Source organism: Mobula birostris, chromosome 23 (genome assembly GCF_030028105.1).
Source record: "Mobula birostris isolate sMobBir1 chromosome 23, sMobBir1.hap1, whole genome shotgun sequence".
Taxonomy (NCBI): domain Eukaryota; kingdom Metazoa; phylum Chordata; class Chondrichthyes; order Myliobatiformes; family Myliobatidae; genus Mobula; species Mobula birostris.
The window spans coordinates 63051047-63065222 of NC_092392.1; the positions used below are offsets into that span (position 1 = coordinate 63051047).

The 14176-nt window shown below is 45.1% G+C and overlaps 1 protein-coding gene across 1 annotated transcript in view; it reads left to right on the forward strand.

The window, feature by feature from the left end:
• LOC140186818 (dynein axonemal heavy chain 3-like) overlaps positions 1 to 14176 on the forward strand; it is a 428385-nt gene that overhangs the window by 206875 nt on the left and 207334 nt on the right. The window contains 3 exon segments of the mRNA XM_072241409.1: positions 13141 to 13271; positions 13702 to 13743; positions 13745 to 13803. Of these exon segments, the coding sequence (XP_072097510.1) occupies positions 13141 to 13271; positions 13702 to 13743; positions 13745 to 13803 (232 nt within the window).

Genomic DNA, 14176 nt, shown 5'->3' on the forward strand with positions numbered 1-14176 from the left:
CACCCCCGTCAACCCGATCAGGATCTGACCCACCTCACCCCGTCAACCCGATCAGGATCTGACCCACCTCACCCCGTCAACCCGATCAGGATCTGATCCACCTCACTCCCGTCAACCCGCTCAGGATCTGATCCACCTCACCCCCGTCATCCCGCTCAGGATCTGATCCATCTCACCCCCGTCAACCCGTTCAGGATCTGATCCATTTCATCCTGTCAACCCGATCAGGATCTGACCCACCTCACCCCCGTCAACCCGATCAGGATCTGACCCACCTCACCCCGTCAACCCGATCAGGATCTGACCCACCTCACCCCCGTCAACCCGATCAGGATCTGACCCACCTCACCCCGTCAACCCGATCAGGATCTGACCCACCTCACCCCGTCAACCCGATCAGGATCTGACCCACCTCACCCCCGTCAACCCGATCAGGATCTGATCCACCTCACCCCGTCAACCCGATCAGGATCTGATCCATTTCACCCCCGTCAACCCGATCAGGATCTGATCCATCTCACCCCCGTCAACCCGTTCAGGATCTGATCCATTTCATCCTGTCAACCCGATCAGGATCTGACCCACCTCACCCCCGTCAACCCGATCAGGATCTGACCCACCTCATCCCGTCAACCCGATCAGGATCTGACCCACCTCACCCCCGTCAACCCGATCAGGATCTGACCCACCTCACCCCCGTCAACCCGATCAGGATCTGATCCACCTCACCCCGTCAACCCGATCAGGATCTGATCCATTTCACCCCCGTCAACCCGATCAGGATCTGATCCATTTCACCCCCGTCAACCCGCTCAGGATCTGATTCATTTCACCCGGTCAACCCGATCAGGATCTGATCCACCTCACTCCCGTCAACCCGATCAGGATCTGATCCACCTCACTCCCGTCAACCCGCTCAGGATCTGATCCACCTCACCCCCGTCATCCCGCTCAGGATCTGATCCATTTCACCCCTGTCAACCCAGTCAGGATCTGATCCATTTCACCCCCGTCAACCCGATCAGGATCTGATCCATTTAACCCCCTCAAACCGCTCAGGATCTGATCCACCTCACCCCCCCACAACCGGATCAGGATCTGATCCACCTCACCCCCGTCAACCCGCTCAGGATCTGATCCACGTCAACCCGATCAGGATCTGATCCATTTAACCCCCTTAAACCGCTCAGGATCTGATCCATTTCACCCCCGTCAACCCGCTCAGGATCTGATCCATTTCACCCCCGTCAACCGGATCAGGATCTGATCCACCTCACCCCCGTCAACCCGCTCAGAATCTGATCCACGTCACCCCCGTCAACCCGATCAGGATCTGATCCATTTCACCCTGTCAACCCGATCAGGATCTGATCCATTTCACCCCCGTCAACCCGATCAGGATCTGATCCACCTCACCCCTGTCAACCCGCTCAGGATCTGATCCATTTCACGACGTCAACCCGATCAGGATCTGATCCACCTCACCCCTGTCAACCCGATCAGGATCTGATCCATTTCACCCCCGTCAACCCGATCAGGATCTGATTCATTTCACCCCCGTCAACCCGATCAGGATCTGATCCATCTCACCCCCATCAACCCGCTCGGGATCTGATCCACCCCACCCTGTCAACCGGATCAGGATCTGCTCCATTTCAATCCCGTCAACCCGCTCAGGGTTAATCTTGTTAAATGTCTGTCCTCTGGCCAATCCTGCAAAAAGGTTCATCAGTGAGTGGAAGACATTGTACAGCCATAAGAGCTGGGTAAATGGCTACCTTGAAGTCTCCAAAAAGCCTTAAAGACCCATCCCTTTTTAGGAGGGGAACTGCTGGAGTTGCCTATTCACTTACACACACTGTTTCCAGTACCTTACTCTGGACCAGTCTTTCCAATTCAGCCTCTGCCTTTGGTTTGAGGGTGTACAGAGCAGATGTTGTCTTTAGGCAATTGAGTGCTGTGTCTGGCACAACAGACAGCTTAATAGTGATTCTCTTCTTATGCCCAGATCTCCATTTATCCCTGCATCTTTCTTCAATACCTCTTGTAGACTAGTGCTCCCACCAGCCAAGTGCACTTCATGCCGATTGAGTTTGAGCTGCTCCAACCACGAGCGTCCCAGGAGCGCTGGATACTGTACCTCATTAAGCAGATGCTTTCTTAATATTGGAGGAATGACAACATGTAGCCCCATCACAACCACCCTACTTGGGCTGTGAACTCCTTCCTTGTCCACTACTTTAGATAGAACAGGGTCAATGCATGTGTGCTCCTGAACTTGCAGCACAGTTATCAGGGCTGTAGGTACTTAATTGAAGTAAAAGATCTCTCATCCTTAACAATGCACAGTATTAATCGCCACTGTAACATTTATCACTCGCCTCACTGCACCAGCCTCACCAGTGTAAGTCTTTAAAGTCAACCTTGCCCCTTCTGGGGTGAGATGCTGCAATTTCTCCTTGTAAATTGTCTCTGACACCAGCGATGCTGCAGTGCCCATGTCCGCCTGTAGCCTCATCCAACCCTGGGCTCACCCAATAGCTGCTTTTGTGTCCCGAAACAGATAAAACATGCAAAGCTTCTTCAACCACAGACTGAGAGTCACTCAGTCTATTCTCAGTAATGCTTCATCTTGTTCACATGTTTCTTTTTGTTTTTCCAAAAGTCTTTTTTCTTTATTACAGTGTTTTTGGTTGACAATGTCTTTTTACTTTTACAGACATGTTCAATGTGTCCCTTCTTGCTAGGACTTTGGCAGTCTTAATCCTTATACAAGCATTCTTTTGCCAGATGCCAGTTTTGGCACAATGGTGACACTGATTACAAATAGATGTCTTATTCTTAAAGTCAGTAATTACTTTATGAACTTAGGAAGATAATTGGGCTTTTTTAGCTGCCATCTCCACAGATGTACCTTCTCAATTACCTTCTGTAATGTGAATCTGTCTTCTGTAGGCAAACATTTTCCAATGACCTCACTAAGCAGACCATGCACAAGCATTTCACGTAACGTGCCATTCAGCAACTGCCCAAAATTACAGTGTTCAGGCAATTGCTTCAGCACCTCCACAACCTGTGAAATAGACTCGCCTTCCTTTTGATTCCCCTTGTGAAATCTAAACCTCTCAACTGCACCAGCAGCCTCCAAGTTTGGAGGTGAAAAGTAAAGGTGACCTCCCAGCTCGAGGAGGGACCTTTAAAAAGCACCATTTCACGGTCGTTTTTCTCGGAGCCTGAACAGCGGCCATTTGGAGTTTGGATTCATTAGCAAGGTCACACAAAAATAAGGCAGGGGCAAGTGGAATGGACATTGTTGGAGAGGGACAGTGTTAGAGAGGGGAGACTTTTGGCTTGGGCGGCAACAGGCATGGGTGACGTAAGTGCACTGAGCTGCAGCTCCTCAGAGAACATGTTAAAGAGCTGGTGCCGTACTTAATGACCTTCGGCTCATACGGGGGACCAGGTAGATGCTAGATAGGAGCTACAGGAGGTAGCCACCCCAAGGTTGCAGGAGGTAAGAAAATAGGCAACTGTCAGGAGAGAAAGGGATATAGACACCTGGTAACAGAGTACCTCTTTGACCATTCCCCTCAATAATGAATGTACTGCTTTGGATATTTTTTGGGGAAGGGGTCAGAGGAGGAATCCATTGTTAAAGGAGTAGATAGGAGAGTCTGTGGATGCAATAGACAGACCCAGATGGTATGTTGCCTCCCAGGGTCAGGGATTTCTCAGATCATGTCCATGATGTTCTAAAGGGGGAGTGCAAGCAGCCAGATGTCTTGCTACATGTTGGTACCAATGTCATAGAAAGGAAAATAGAATTTAAAGAGCTAGGTAGAAAACTGAAAAGCGGGATCTCCAGCGAACAATCTCTGAATTGCTGCCTGTGCCATGTGCCTTTAAGGGCAAGAATAGGATGATTTGGCAGATGAATGAGTGGCTGGGGAACTGCTGAAAGGAGCAGGGTTTCAGATTTATGCATCATTAGGATCGCTTCTGGGGAAGGTATGACCTGTACAAAAGGGACAGGCTGCACCTGAACCTGAGGGGGACCAATATCCTTGTGGACAGGTTTGCTGGAGATGTTAGGGAGGGTTTAAACTAATCTGGCAGGGAGATGGGAACCAGTGTGATAGAGCTGAGGATAGGGATGTTGGTTTACAAGCAGAGGTAATGTGTAGTAAAACTGTAGGACTATTGGAAGGACAGGCAGATGATAGGGCAAAATTGCAGTCAGTGGGATGGGTTGCAGTGTAAAAGAGCACAAGGTTGAAAAGGGTGGCAAGTACAGGACTGAAGGTGTCTATTTGAATGCACGTAGTATAAGAAATAAGGTAGGTGATCTTGTAGCTCAGTTAAAGATTGGTTGATATTACATTGTGGGTATCATGGAGTCATGGCTGAAAGATGTTTGTAATTGGGAGTTTAATATCCGAAGATACACAATCTATCAAAAGGACAGTCAGGTGGGGAGAGAAGGAGAGGCTCCGCTGGTAAAAAATGAAATCAAATCTTTAGCAAGAGGTGACAGGGGATCAGAACATGTAGAATCCTTGTGGATGGAGCAAGGGTAAGAAAACCCTGATAGGAGTATTTACAGGCCTCCAAGCAGTAGCTAGGATGTGATCTACAAATTATATTAGTCATGGGGGGATTTCAATATGCAGATAGATTGGGAAAATCAAGTTGATGATGAATATCGAGAGAATATATAGAGAGAATTTTCGCACAACAGGTGGTGAGTATATGGAATGTGCTGCCAGAGGAAGTTGCTGAGGCTGATAGAACATAGAGACATAGAAACATAGATACGTACATAGAGGCATAGAAACATAAATACATAGGTACATACATACATAGAGACATAGATATAGATACAATGTTAACATTTAAGAAGCCCAGGGGTAAGTACAGGGAGAAGTCTCTCTCTCTCTCTCTCTCTCTCTCTATCTCTATCTGTCTCTCTCTATCTATCCCCATTTCTCTATCTCTCTATCTCTCTATCTCTATCTCTCTCTATCTCTATTTCTATCTCTATCTCTCTCTCTCTCTCTATCTCTATCTCTCTCTCTCTCTCGCTCTCTTATATATATTCATATATATATCTCCATATTGCTAATATAGATATCAGTCAGCAGAGGTCCCAGCACTGAGCCCTGTGATACACCATTGGACACACACTTCCAATCAGTGAAGTATTCTCCCACCACTAATTTCTGGCTCCTTTCACCAAGCCAGTTTTGGATTAGTCAGTTTGCTTTGGATCCCAAGTGCTTCAGCCTCCTGGAACAGCCTATCATTCAGGGCCTTGTCAAATACTTATCTCAGCATCAATCAGAATCGTGTTTATTATCACTGATTTTGTTGTTTTTGTGGCAGCAGTTCAGTGCAAGAAATAAAAAGTTACTATAAGTCATAATATATAAAATGTAAATAGTGCAAAAGGGAATTAGTGAGGTCGTGTTCTTGGGTTTATGGACAATTCAGAAATCTGATGGCAGAGGGGAAGCTGTTCCTAAAACACTGAGTGTGTGTCTTCAGGCTCCTGTACCTCCTCCCTGATGGTAGCAATGAGAAGAGGGCATGTCCTGGGTGGTGAGAGTCCTAAATGCCAAATGCCATCTTCTTCACGCGCTGATTTTGAACATGTTGTCAATAGCGGGAGGGTTGTGCCTGTGATGGAGCTGGCTCAACCCACACCCCTGCAGCTTCTTGTGACCATAAGACACAGGAGCAGAATTAGGCCATTCAGCCCATCAAGTCTGCTCTGCCATTCCATCATGGCTGATCTCAGATCCCATTCAACCCCATACACCTGCCTTCTTGTCATATCCTTTGATGCCCTGACCGAACAGGAAACTATCAACTTCCGCCTTAAATATATCCACGGACTTGGCCTCCACCACAGTCTGTGGCAGAGCATTCCACAGATTCACTACTCTCTGGCTAAAAAAATCCTCCTTAAAGGTCATCACTCAATTTTGAGGCTGTGCCTTCTAGTTCTGGAGACACCCACCAGAGGAAACATCCTCTCCACATGCACCTTATCTAGTCCTTTCAACATTCAGTAGGTTTCAGTAAGATCCACACCACTTACCCACCACCACCCACCCTCAGTATTCTTCTAAATTCCAGTGAGTACAGGCCCAAAGCTGCCAAATACTCCTCATATGTTAACCCCTTCATTCCCAGAATCATCCTCGTGAACCTCCTCTGTATTCTCCCCAGTGACAACACATCCTTTCTGAGATATGGGGCCCAAAACTGTTGACAGTACTCCAAGTGCGGCCTGACCAGTGTCTAATAAAACCTCAGCATTATCTCCTTGCTTTTATATTCTATTCCTCTTGAAATAAATGCTAACATTGCATTCGCCTCCTTTACCACAGACTCAACCTGTAAATTATCCTTCTGGGAGTCTTGCATGAGGACTCCTAAGCCCCTCTGCACCTCTGACGTTTGAACCTTCTCTCCATTTAGATAATAGTCAGCTCCAATTTGTCTAAATCCTGCTGCAATCACATTGCTTTGTCAGCACTACCTAACCCGCCACCTATCTTCGTATCATCCACAGACTTTGCCACAAAGCCATCAATTCCGTTATTCAAATTGACAAACAATGTGAAAAGTAACGGTCCCAATGCTGACCCCTGAGGGTCAACCAGAAAAGGCCCCCTTTATTCCCACTCACTGCCTCCTACCTGTCTGCCATTCCTCTATCCATACCAGTATCTTTCCTGTAACACCATAGGATTTTATCCTGTTAAGCAGCCTCATGTGCGGCACCGTATCAAATGCCTTCTGAAAATCCAAGTAAATAACATCCACTGCCTCTCCTTTGTCCACCCTGCTTGTTACTTCCTCGAAGAATTCTAACAAATCTGTCAGTCAAGATTTCCCTTCACAGAAACCATGCTAACTTTGACTTAGTTTATCATTAGTCTCCAAGTACCCCAAAACCTCATCCTTAATAATGGACTCCAACACTTTCCCAACCACTGAGGTTAGGCTAACTGGCCTATAATTTCCTTTCTTTTGCCTTTCTCTCTTCTTAAAGAGTGGAGTGATATTTGCAATCTTCCTGTCCACCAGGACCATGCTAGATCAAGTGATTCTTGAAAGATCATGATCAATATATCCATTATCTCTTCAGCAACCTCTCTCAGGACTCTGGGATGTAGTCCATCTGGCCCAGGTGACTTATCCACCTTTGAGTTTGCCTTGCACTTCTTCCTTTATAATAACAACGGCACTCATTCCTGCTTCCTGACACTCATGGTCCTCTGCAACACTGAGAGTGTCTTCCACTGTCAAGGCTGATGCAAAGTACCCATTAAGTTCATCTGCCATTTCTTTGTTCCCCATTACTACCTCACCAGCATAATTCTTCAGTGGTCTAAAAACAACTCTCACCTCCCTTTCACTCTTTACATACAGAAAATATTTTTAATATCCTGCTTTATATTATTGGCTAGTTTGCCCTCATATTTCATCTTTTCCATTTTTATAGCTTTTTTGGTTGCCTTTTGTTGGATTTTAAAAGATTCCCAATCATCCAACTTCCCACTCACTTTTGCTACCTTATATGTCCTTTCCTTAGTTTTTATGCTGTCTTTAACTTCCCTTGTCAGCCATGGTGGCCTAACCCTACCATTTGAGAACTACTTCTTCTGTGGGACATATCTATCCTGCGCCTTGTGAACTATTCCCAGAAACTTCAGCCATCTCTGCTCTACAACATCCCTGCCAGTATCCTCCTCCAATCTACCTTGGCAAGCTCCTCTCTCATGCCTTGGTAATTTCCTTTATTCCATTGTGATACTGATACATCTGACTTGGGCTTCTCCCTCTCAAATTTCAGTATGAATTCAATCATATTATGATCACAGCCTCCTAAGGGTTCCTTTACATTAAGCTCTCTAATAAGATCTGGGTTATTACACAACATCCAGTCTAAGACAGCCTTTCCCTGAGTAGGCTCAAGCACAAGCTGCTCTAAAAAGCAATCTTGTAGGCATTCAACAAATTCCCTCTCGCGATCTGACACCAACCTAATATTCACAACCCCCTTGCATATTGAAGTCCCTCATTGCAATTGTGACATTACCCTCATTAAATGCCTTTTCCAGCTCCCTTTGCATCTCAACCCCACATCTTGGTTACAATTTGGAGGCCTATATATGATTCCCATAATGTTTTTCTTTACTCTTGCTGTTTCTTAACTCCACGCACAAATATTCAACATTCTCTGACCCTATGTCACCTCTTTCTAAAGATGTAGTTCTATCTCTTACAAACACAGCCACACCACTGCCTGTGCCTTCCTGCCTGTCCTTTCAATACAAAGTATATCCTTTGATATTAACCTCCCAACTATGGTCTTTTTTCAACCACCACTCAGTTGATGCCCGCAACATTATACCGAGCAGTCCTGGGCTTTGGAGCATCCACATCAGGCTGTGATGAAACCCATCAGAATGCTCTCCATGATACATCTGGAGAAAATTGCAAGTCTTTGGTGACATGCTGAATCTCTTCAAACTGCTGGTACATGCTGCTGTGCTGTTAAGACTACCATAGGTACACCGTGGATAAAAATGTCCTGCAGAGGTCACTACCTTCAGAGTGTGTTCTGCTGGCAGTTCTTTCTTTGTTAGCTTCTCACCAGCAAATCCCAAATGTTAAAGGCTCCTCTGTCATAGTTCTTGCATTCCATGTACCTTTTCTAACCCTTAGGGAAATTTAAGACACATAGATGAACGAAGAATTTTAGGCTTGTGCAGGAGGGAAGCATTACATTGATCTTGGAGTAGAACATCGAACACTATAGCATAGTACAGGCCTTCACCCCACAATAATGTGCTGACCTTTCAAACTACTCTAAGATCAATATAAACTACATCGCCTTACTTTTTCTATCATTCACATTCCACACATCCACCACAGTTAAACTCTGACATTCCCCTCCAATTCTTTTCCTCCATTCATCTTAAAATTATTCCTCTCATTAGCCATTTCTGCCTTGGGAAAAAGTCTCTGGCTATCCTGATTATAAAGAATGCAAAAAAGAATCTTAAGAAAGAAATTAGAAAAGCTAAAAGAAGATTTAGCAAGTAAGGTGAAAATAAATCCATAGGGCTTCTACAGTTATATTAATAGCAAAAGGATAGTGAGGGATAAAATTGGTCCCTTAGAGAATCAGAATGGACGGCTATATGCGGAGCCAAAAAAAATGGGAGAGATTTTGAGCAATTTCTTTTCTTCAGTATTCACTAAGGAGAAGGATATTGAATTGTGTAAGGTAAAGGAAACAAGAAGGGTAGTTATGGAAAGTATGACGATTAAAGAAGAGGAAGTACTGGCGCTTTTAAGGAATATAAAAGTGGATAAGTCTCCGGGTCCTGACGGGATATTCCCTAGGACCTTGAGGGAAGTTAGTGTGGAAATAGCAGGGGCTCTGACAGAAACATTTCAAATGTCATTAGAAACAGGGATGGTGCCGGAGGATTGGCGTATTGCTCGTGTGGTTCCATTGTTTAAAAAGGGTTCTAAGAGTAAACCTAGCAATTATCAGCCTGTGAGTTTGACGTCAGTGGTGGGTAAATTGACGGAAAGTATTCTTAGAGATGGTATATATAATTACCTGAATAGACAGGGTCTGATTCGGAACAGTCAACATGGATTTGTGCGTGGAAGGTCATGTTTGACAAATCTTTTTGAATTTTTTGATGAGGTTACTAGGAATGTTGACGAGGGTAAAGTGGTGGATGTTGTCTATATGGACTTCAGTAAGGCCTTTGACAAGGTTCCACACGAAAGGTTAGTTAGGAAGGTTCGATCGTTAGGCATTAATATGGAAATAGTAAAATAGATTCAGCAGTGGCTGGATGGGAAACACCAGAGAGTAGTGGTGGATAACTGTGTGTCAGATTGGAGGACGGTGACTCGTGGTGTGTCTCAAGGATCTGTAATGGGTCCAATGTTGTTTGTCATATATATTAATGATCTGGATGATGGGGTGGTAAATTGGATTAGTAAGTATGCAGATGATACCAAGATAGGTGGCGTTGTGGATAATGAAGTAGGTTTTCAAAGCTCGCAGAGAGATTTAGGCCAGTTAGAAGAGTGGGCTGAAAGATGGCAGATGGAGTTTAATGCTGAAAAATGTGAGGTGCTACATTTTGGTAGGACTAATCAAAATAGGACATACATGATAAACGGTAGGGCATTGAAGAATGCTGTAGAGCAGAGGGATCTAGGAATAATGGTGCATAGTTCCCTGAAGGTGGAATCTCATGTGGATAGTGTGGTGAAGAAAGCTTTTGGTATGCTAGCCTTTATTAATCAGAGCATTGAGTATAGGAGTTGGGATGTAATGTTGAAATTGTATAAGGCATTGGTAAGGCCAAATTTGGTGTATTGTATGCAGTTCTGCTCACCGAATTACAGGAAAGATGTCAGTAGAATTGAGGGAGTACAGAGGAGGTTTACTAAAATATTGCCTGGGTTTCATCTCCTAAGTTACAGAGAAAGGTTGAACAAGTTAGGTCTTTATTCTTAGGAGCGTAGAAGGTTGAGGGGGGACTTGATAGAGGTGATTAAAATTATGAGGGGGATTGATAGAGTTGACGTGGGTAGGCTTTTTCCATTGATAATGGGGGAGATTCAAAGAAGAGGACATGAGTTGAGAATTAAAGGACAAAAGTTTAGGGGTAACATGAGGGAGAACTTCTCTACTCAGAGAGTGGTAGCCGTGTGGAATGAGCTTCCAGCAGAAGTGGTTGAGGCAGGTTCGATGTTGACGTTTAAAGTTAAATTGGATAGATATATGGACAGGAAGGGAATGGAGGGTTATGGACCGAGTGCAGGTCGGTGGGACTAGGTGAGAGTAGGAGTTCGACATGGACTAGAAGGGGCGAGATGGCCTGTTTCCATGCTGTAATTGTTATAAGGTTATATGGTTATATCCTCTTGATCGAGGTCTCATCATTTACATTTCAATCAAGTCTTGAAGTCAATCTTCTGACTAATGAAGCCAAACACATCATATGCCTTCTTAACAATCCTATCAACCTGCGCAGCTATTTTGTGGGATGTCTGGATGTAGTCCCCAAAATCCCTCTTTTTCCATATTGTTAAGGTACTGCTATTAACCCCGTATTCTGCCTTTCAAAGTGAATCACTTCACACTTTTCCCGATTGAACTCCATCTGCCACCTCTCAGCTCAGCTCTGCATCTTGTCAATGTCCCGTTGCAATCTACAACAACCCTCCACACTTTCCACAATTCCACCAATCTGCAAACTTACTAATCACCCTTCCACTTCCTCACCTAAGTCATTTATAAAAATCACAAAGAGCAGGGGTCCCAGAACAGATCCCTGCAGAACATCACTGGTCACCAATGTCCAAGCAGAAAATGCTCCACCTGCTATGACCCTCTGCCTCCTATGGGAAGGCCAATTCTGTATCCACACAGCCAAGTTTCCCTGGATCCCATGTCCCCTGACTTTCTGAATGAGCCTGCCATGGAGAACTTTCTCAAAGCACCTTACTAAAATCCATATACACCACATCCACTGCTCTACCTTCATCAATGTGCTTTGTCACACCCTCAAAGAATTCAGTCAGGCTCATAAGACTTGACCTAGCCCTTACAAAGCCATGTTAATTATCGCTAATCAGACTTTGCTTCTCCAAATCCTGTCTCTAAGAATCTTCTCCAATAATTTGCCCACCACTGACGTAAGACTCACAGGTCTATAATTCCCAGGGTTATCCCTTCCCTCTTTCTTGAACAAAGGAACAACATTTACCACCCTCCGATCAACTAGTACCACTAGTAAGGATGTAAAAGTCATCACCAAAGGTGCAGCAAACCCTGATCCTGCTTCCCGTGGTAACCTGGGGCATATCCCACTGGTCCCCACGGACTTATCTACTCTAATGGCTATCAAAGGCTCCAGTATATCCTCTTTCTTAACATATCAGTCATTTTTACTTTACCCTCACAAACATCAAGGTCCCGTTCACTGGTGAATATTGAAGCAAAGTATTCATTAAGGACCTCTCCTACCTCCAGGCATATGTTTCCTCCTCCATCCCTGACCAGTCCTACCCTCATTCTTGTCATTCTCCTGTATTTTATATATGTGTAGAACACCTTGGGATTTCCCTTAATCCTACTTGACAAGGCCTCCACATAGACCCTTCTCGCTCTCCTAAGTCCATTCTTATATCCTTCGTGGCTGCCTTGTAACTCTCTAGAGCTCTGTCCGATCCTTAATTAAGCTTCTTTCTTTCTCTTGACTAGAAGTTCCACATCTCTTGTTTATTCACTCTGCTAACCTTTCCCTACCTCAATGGAGAAACCTATCCACAACCCCATGCAAGTGCTCCCTAAATATAGAGCATAGAGCCTCCACATTTCCATCCGCATTTCCCTGAGTACATCTGTTGCCAATTTATGCTCCCAACTCCTGACCAATAGCGTCATAATGCCCCCACCCCCCACGATTAAATACTTTCCATACCATCTGCTTCTATCCCTCTCCGAGACTATGGTAAAGGTCAGAGGTTTGTGGTCGCTGTCTCTGAAATGGTCGAACAACATAATGGGCTGAAGAGCCTTGATGTTCTTAGTTCTAACCTAGTTTAAGTGCTTCATTGACCTGAAAATGTCCGATGCACGACCTCTCACTGGAGAAATGGTAGTCTTGCATGATGCAGTTGAAGACAGGGGTAGGTTCCATTGGCAGACACAGCTACATGGTGAGGTGACAGGTGGGAGAGATCATGGACATAGTTTGATGTTTGGAAGTGACCATCAGTGCTGACCCTATAGTGACAGTGTGAGCATTCTCTCATGGAGTCATGACTGTACCTCCCTCCTCGCCTTCTACACCCCACAGGCCATCCCAAATAGAATGTCTACATTTGGCCTTTGTCTTTACCCCTGATGGATCCCAGCAGCTCAACACTGTGGTGTCCACATACTGGCTTCAGTCACTCTGCTGACTTTCGGAGATGGGTCAGAGCTGAAGGGAATTCTGACACCATTGCAACAGTGTGGGAAGCCTGGCTTCCCTGGGCAGCAGTGCAAGACTGTGCAGTAAGCTCTGGAACTGATTTCAACAGGAATCTTGGCCAATATCTTCCGTGAACATGCCAGCAGCCCAACCAGAGACCGGAAGTGGTGCATCTTGGACGGTCCAGTGGATGCAGTTTGGGTGGAGAACATGAATACAGTCCTTGATGACAATAAAAAGGTAATGGGCACCGGACCACAGCCTGTGTTCTGGCAGATCAATTCACCAAGTCGGCCCAGGTCCCACCAGTACAGAGGGCAGACTCTTTAATATCTTAAACCAGAACTCTACTGAACTTACTAAAATAACATACAATATTTCCTGAATTTGAATATTTTGAACTCTCACATAATCTGCTCCTAGGCTGGTGTACTATTTAATTCAGAATTGATACAATGTACTGTAATTAACAAGTGTAATCCATTCTTATAGCTAATGTAAAACATGGATTTTATAGTTTACTGTTAATAAAATATTCTTCAGGATTGGTGTTGAATCAGGTTTGATAGTGGTAGCCGGTCTCTGATTGGAAAATTGTACGAGGAAGTATATTGTATACATTTCTCTGGCATTAAATGTACTTATTGAGATGCATTTTTGTGCCCCACAGCTCTGCTTGATGAGTGGAGAGATCATTCAGATGAGCAGCATAGCAGAATATAATCTTTGAAGTTCTGGACCTGGAGCAAGCATCGCCCGCCACAGTCAGCAGGTAGGTACAGTCAGCAGGTGGGTCAGTCAGGAGATATGTACAGTCAGCAGGTGGGTACAGTCAGCAGGTGGGTCAGTCAGGAGGTATGTACAGTCAGCAGGTGGGTACAGTCAGCAGGTGGGTCAGTCAGGAGATATGTACAGTCAGCAGGTAGGTACAGTCAGCAGGTGGGTACAGTCAGCAGGTGGGTCAGTCAGGAGGTATGTACAGTCAGCAGGTGGGTACAGTCAGCAGGTGGGTCAGTCAGGAGGTATGTACAGTCAGCAGGTGGGTACAGACAGCAGGTGGGTACAGTCAGCAGGTGGGTACAGTCAGCAGGCCCACACAAGTATGAATAATTATGGGTTCATCACTCACCAATGAAAGACACATC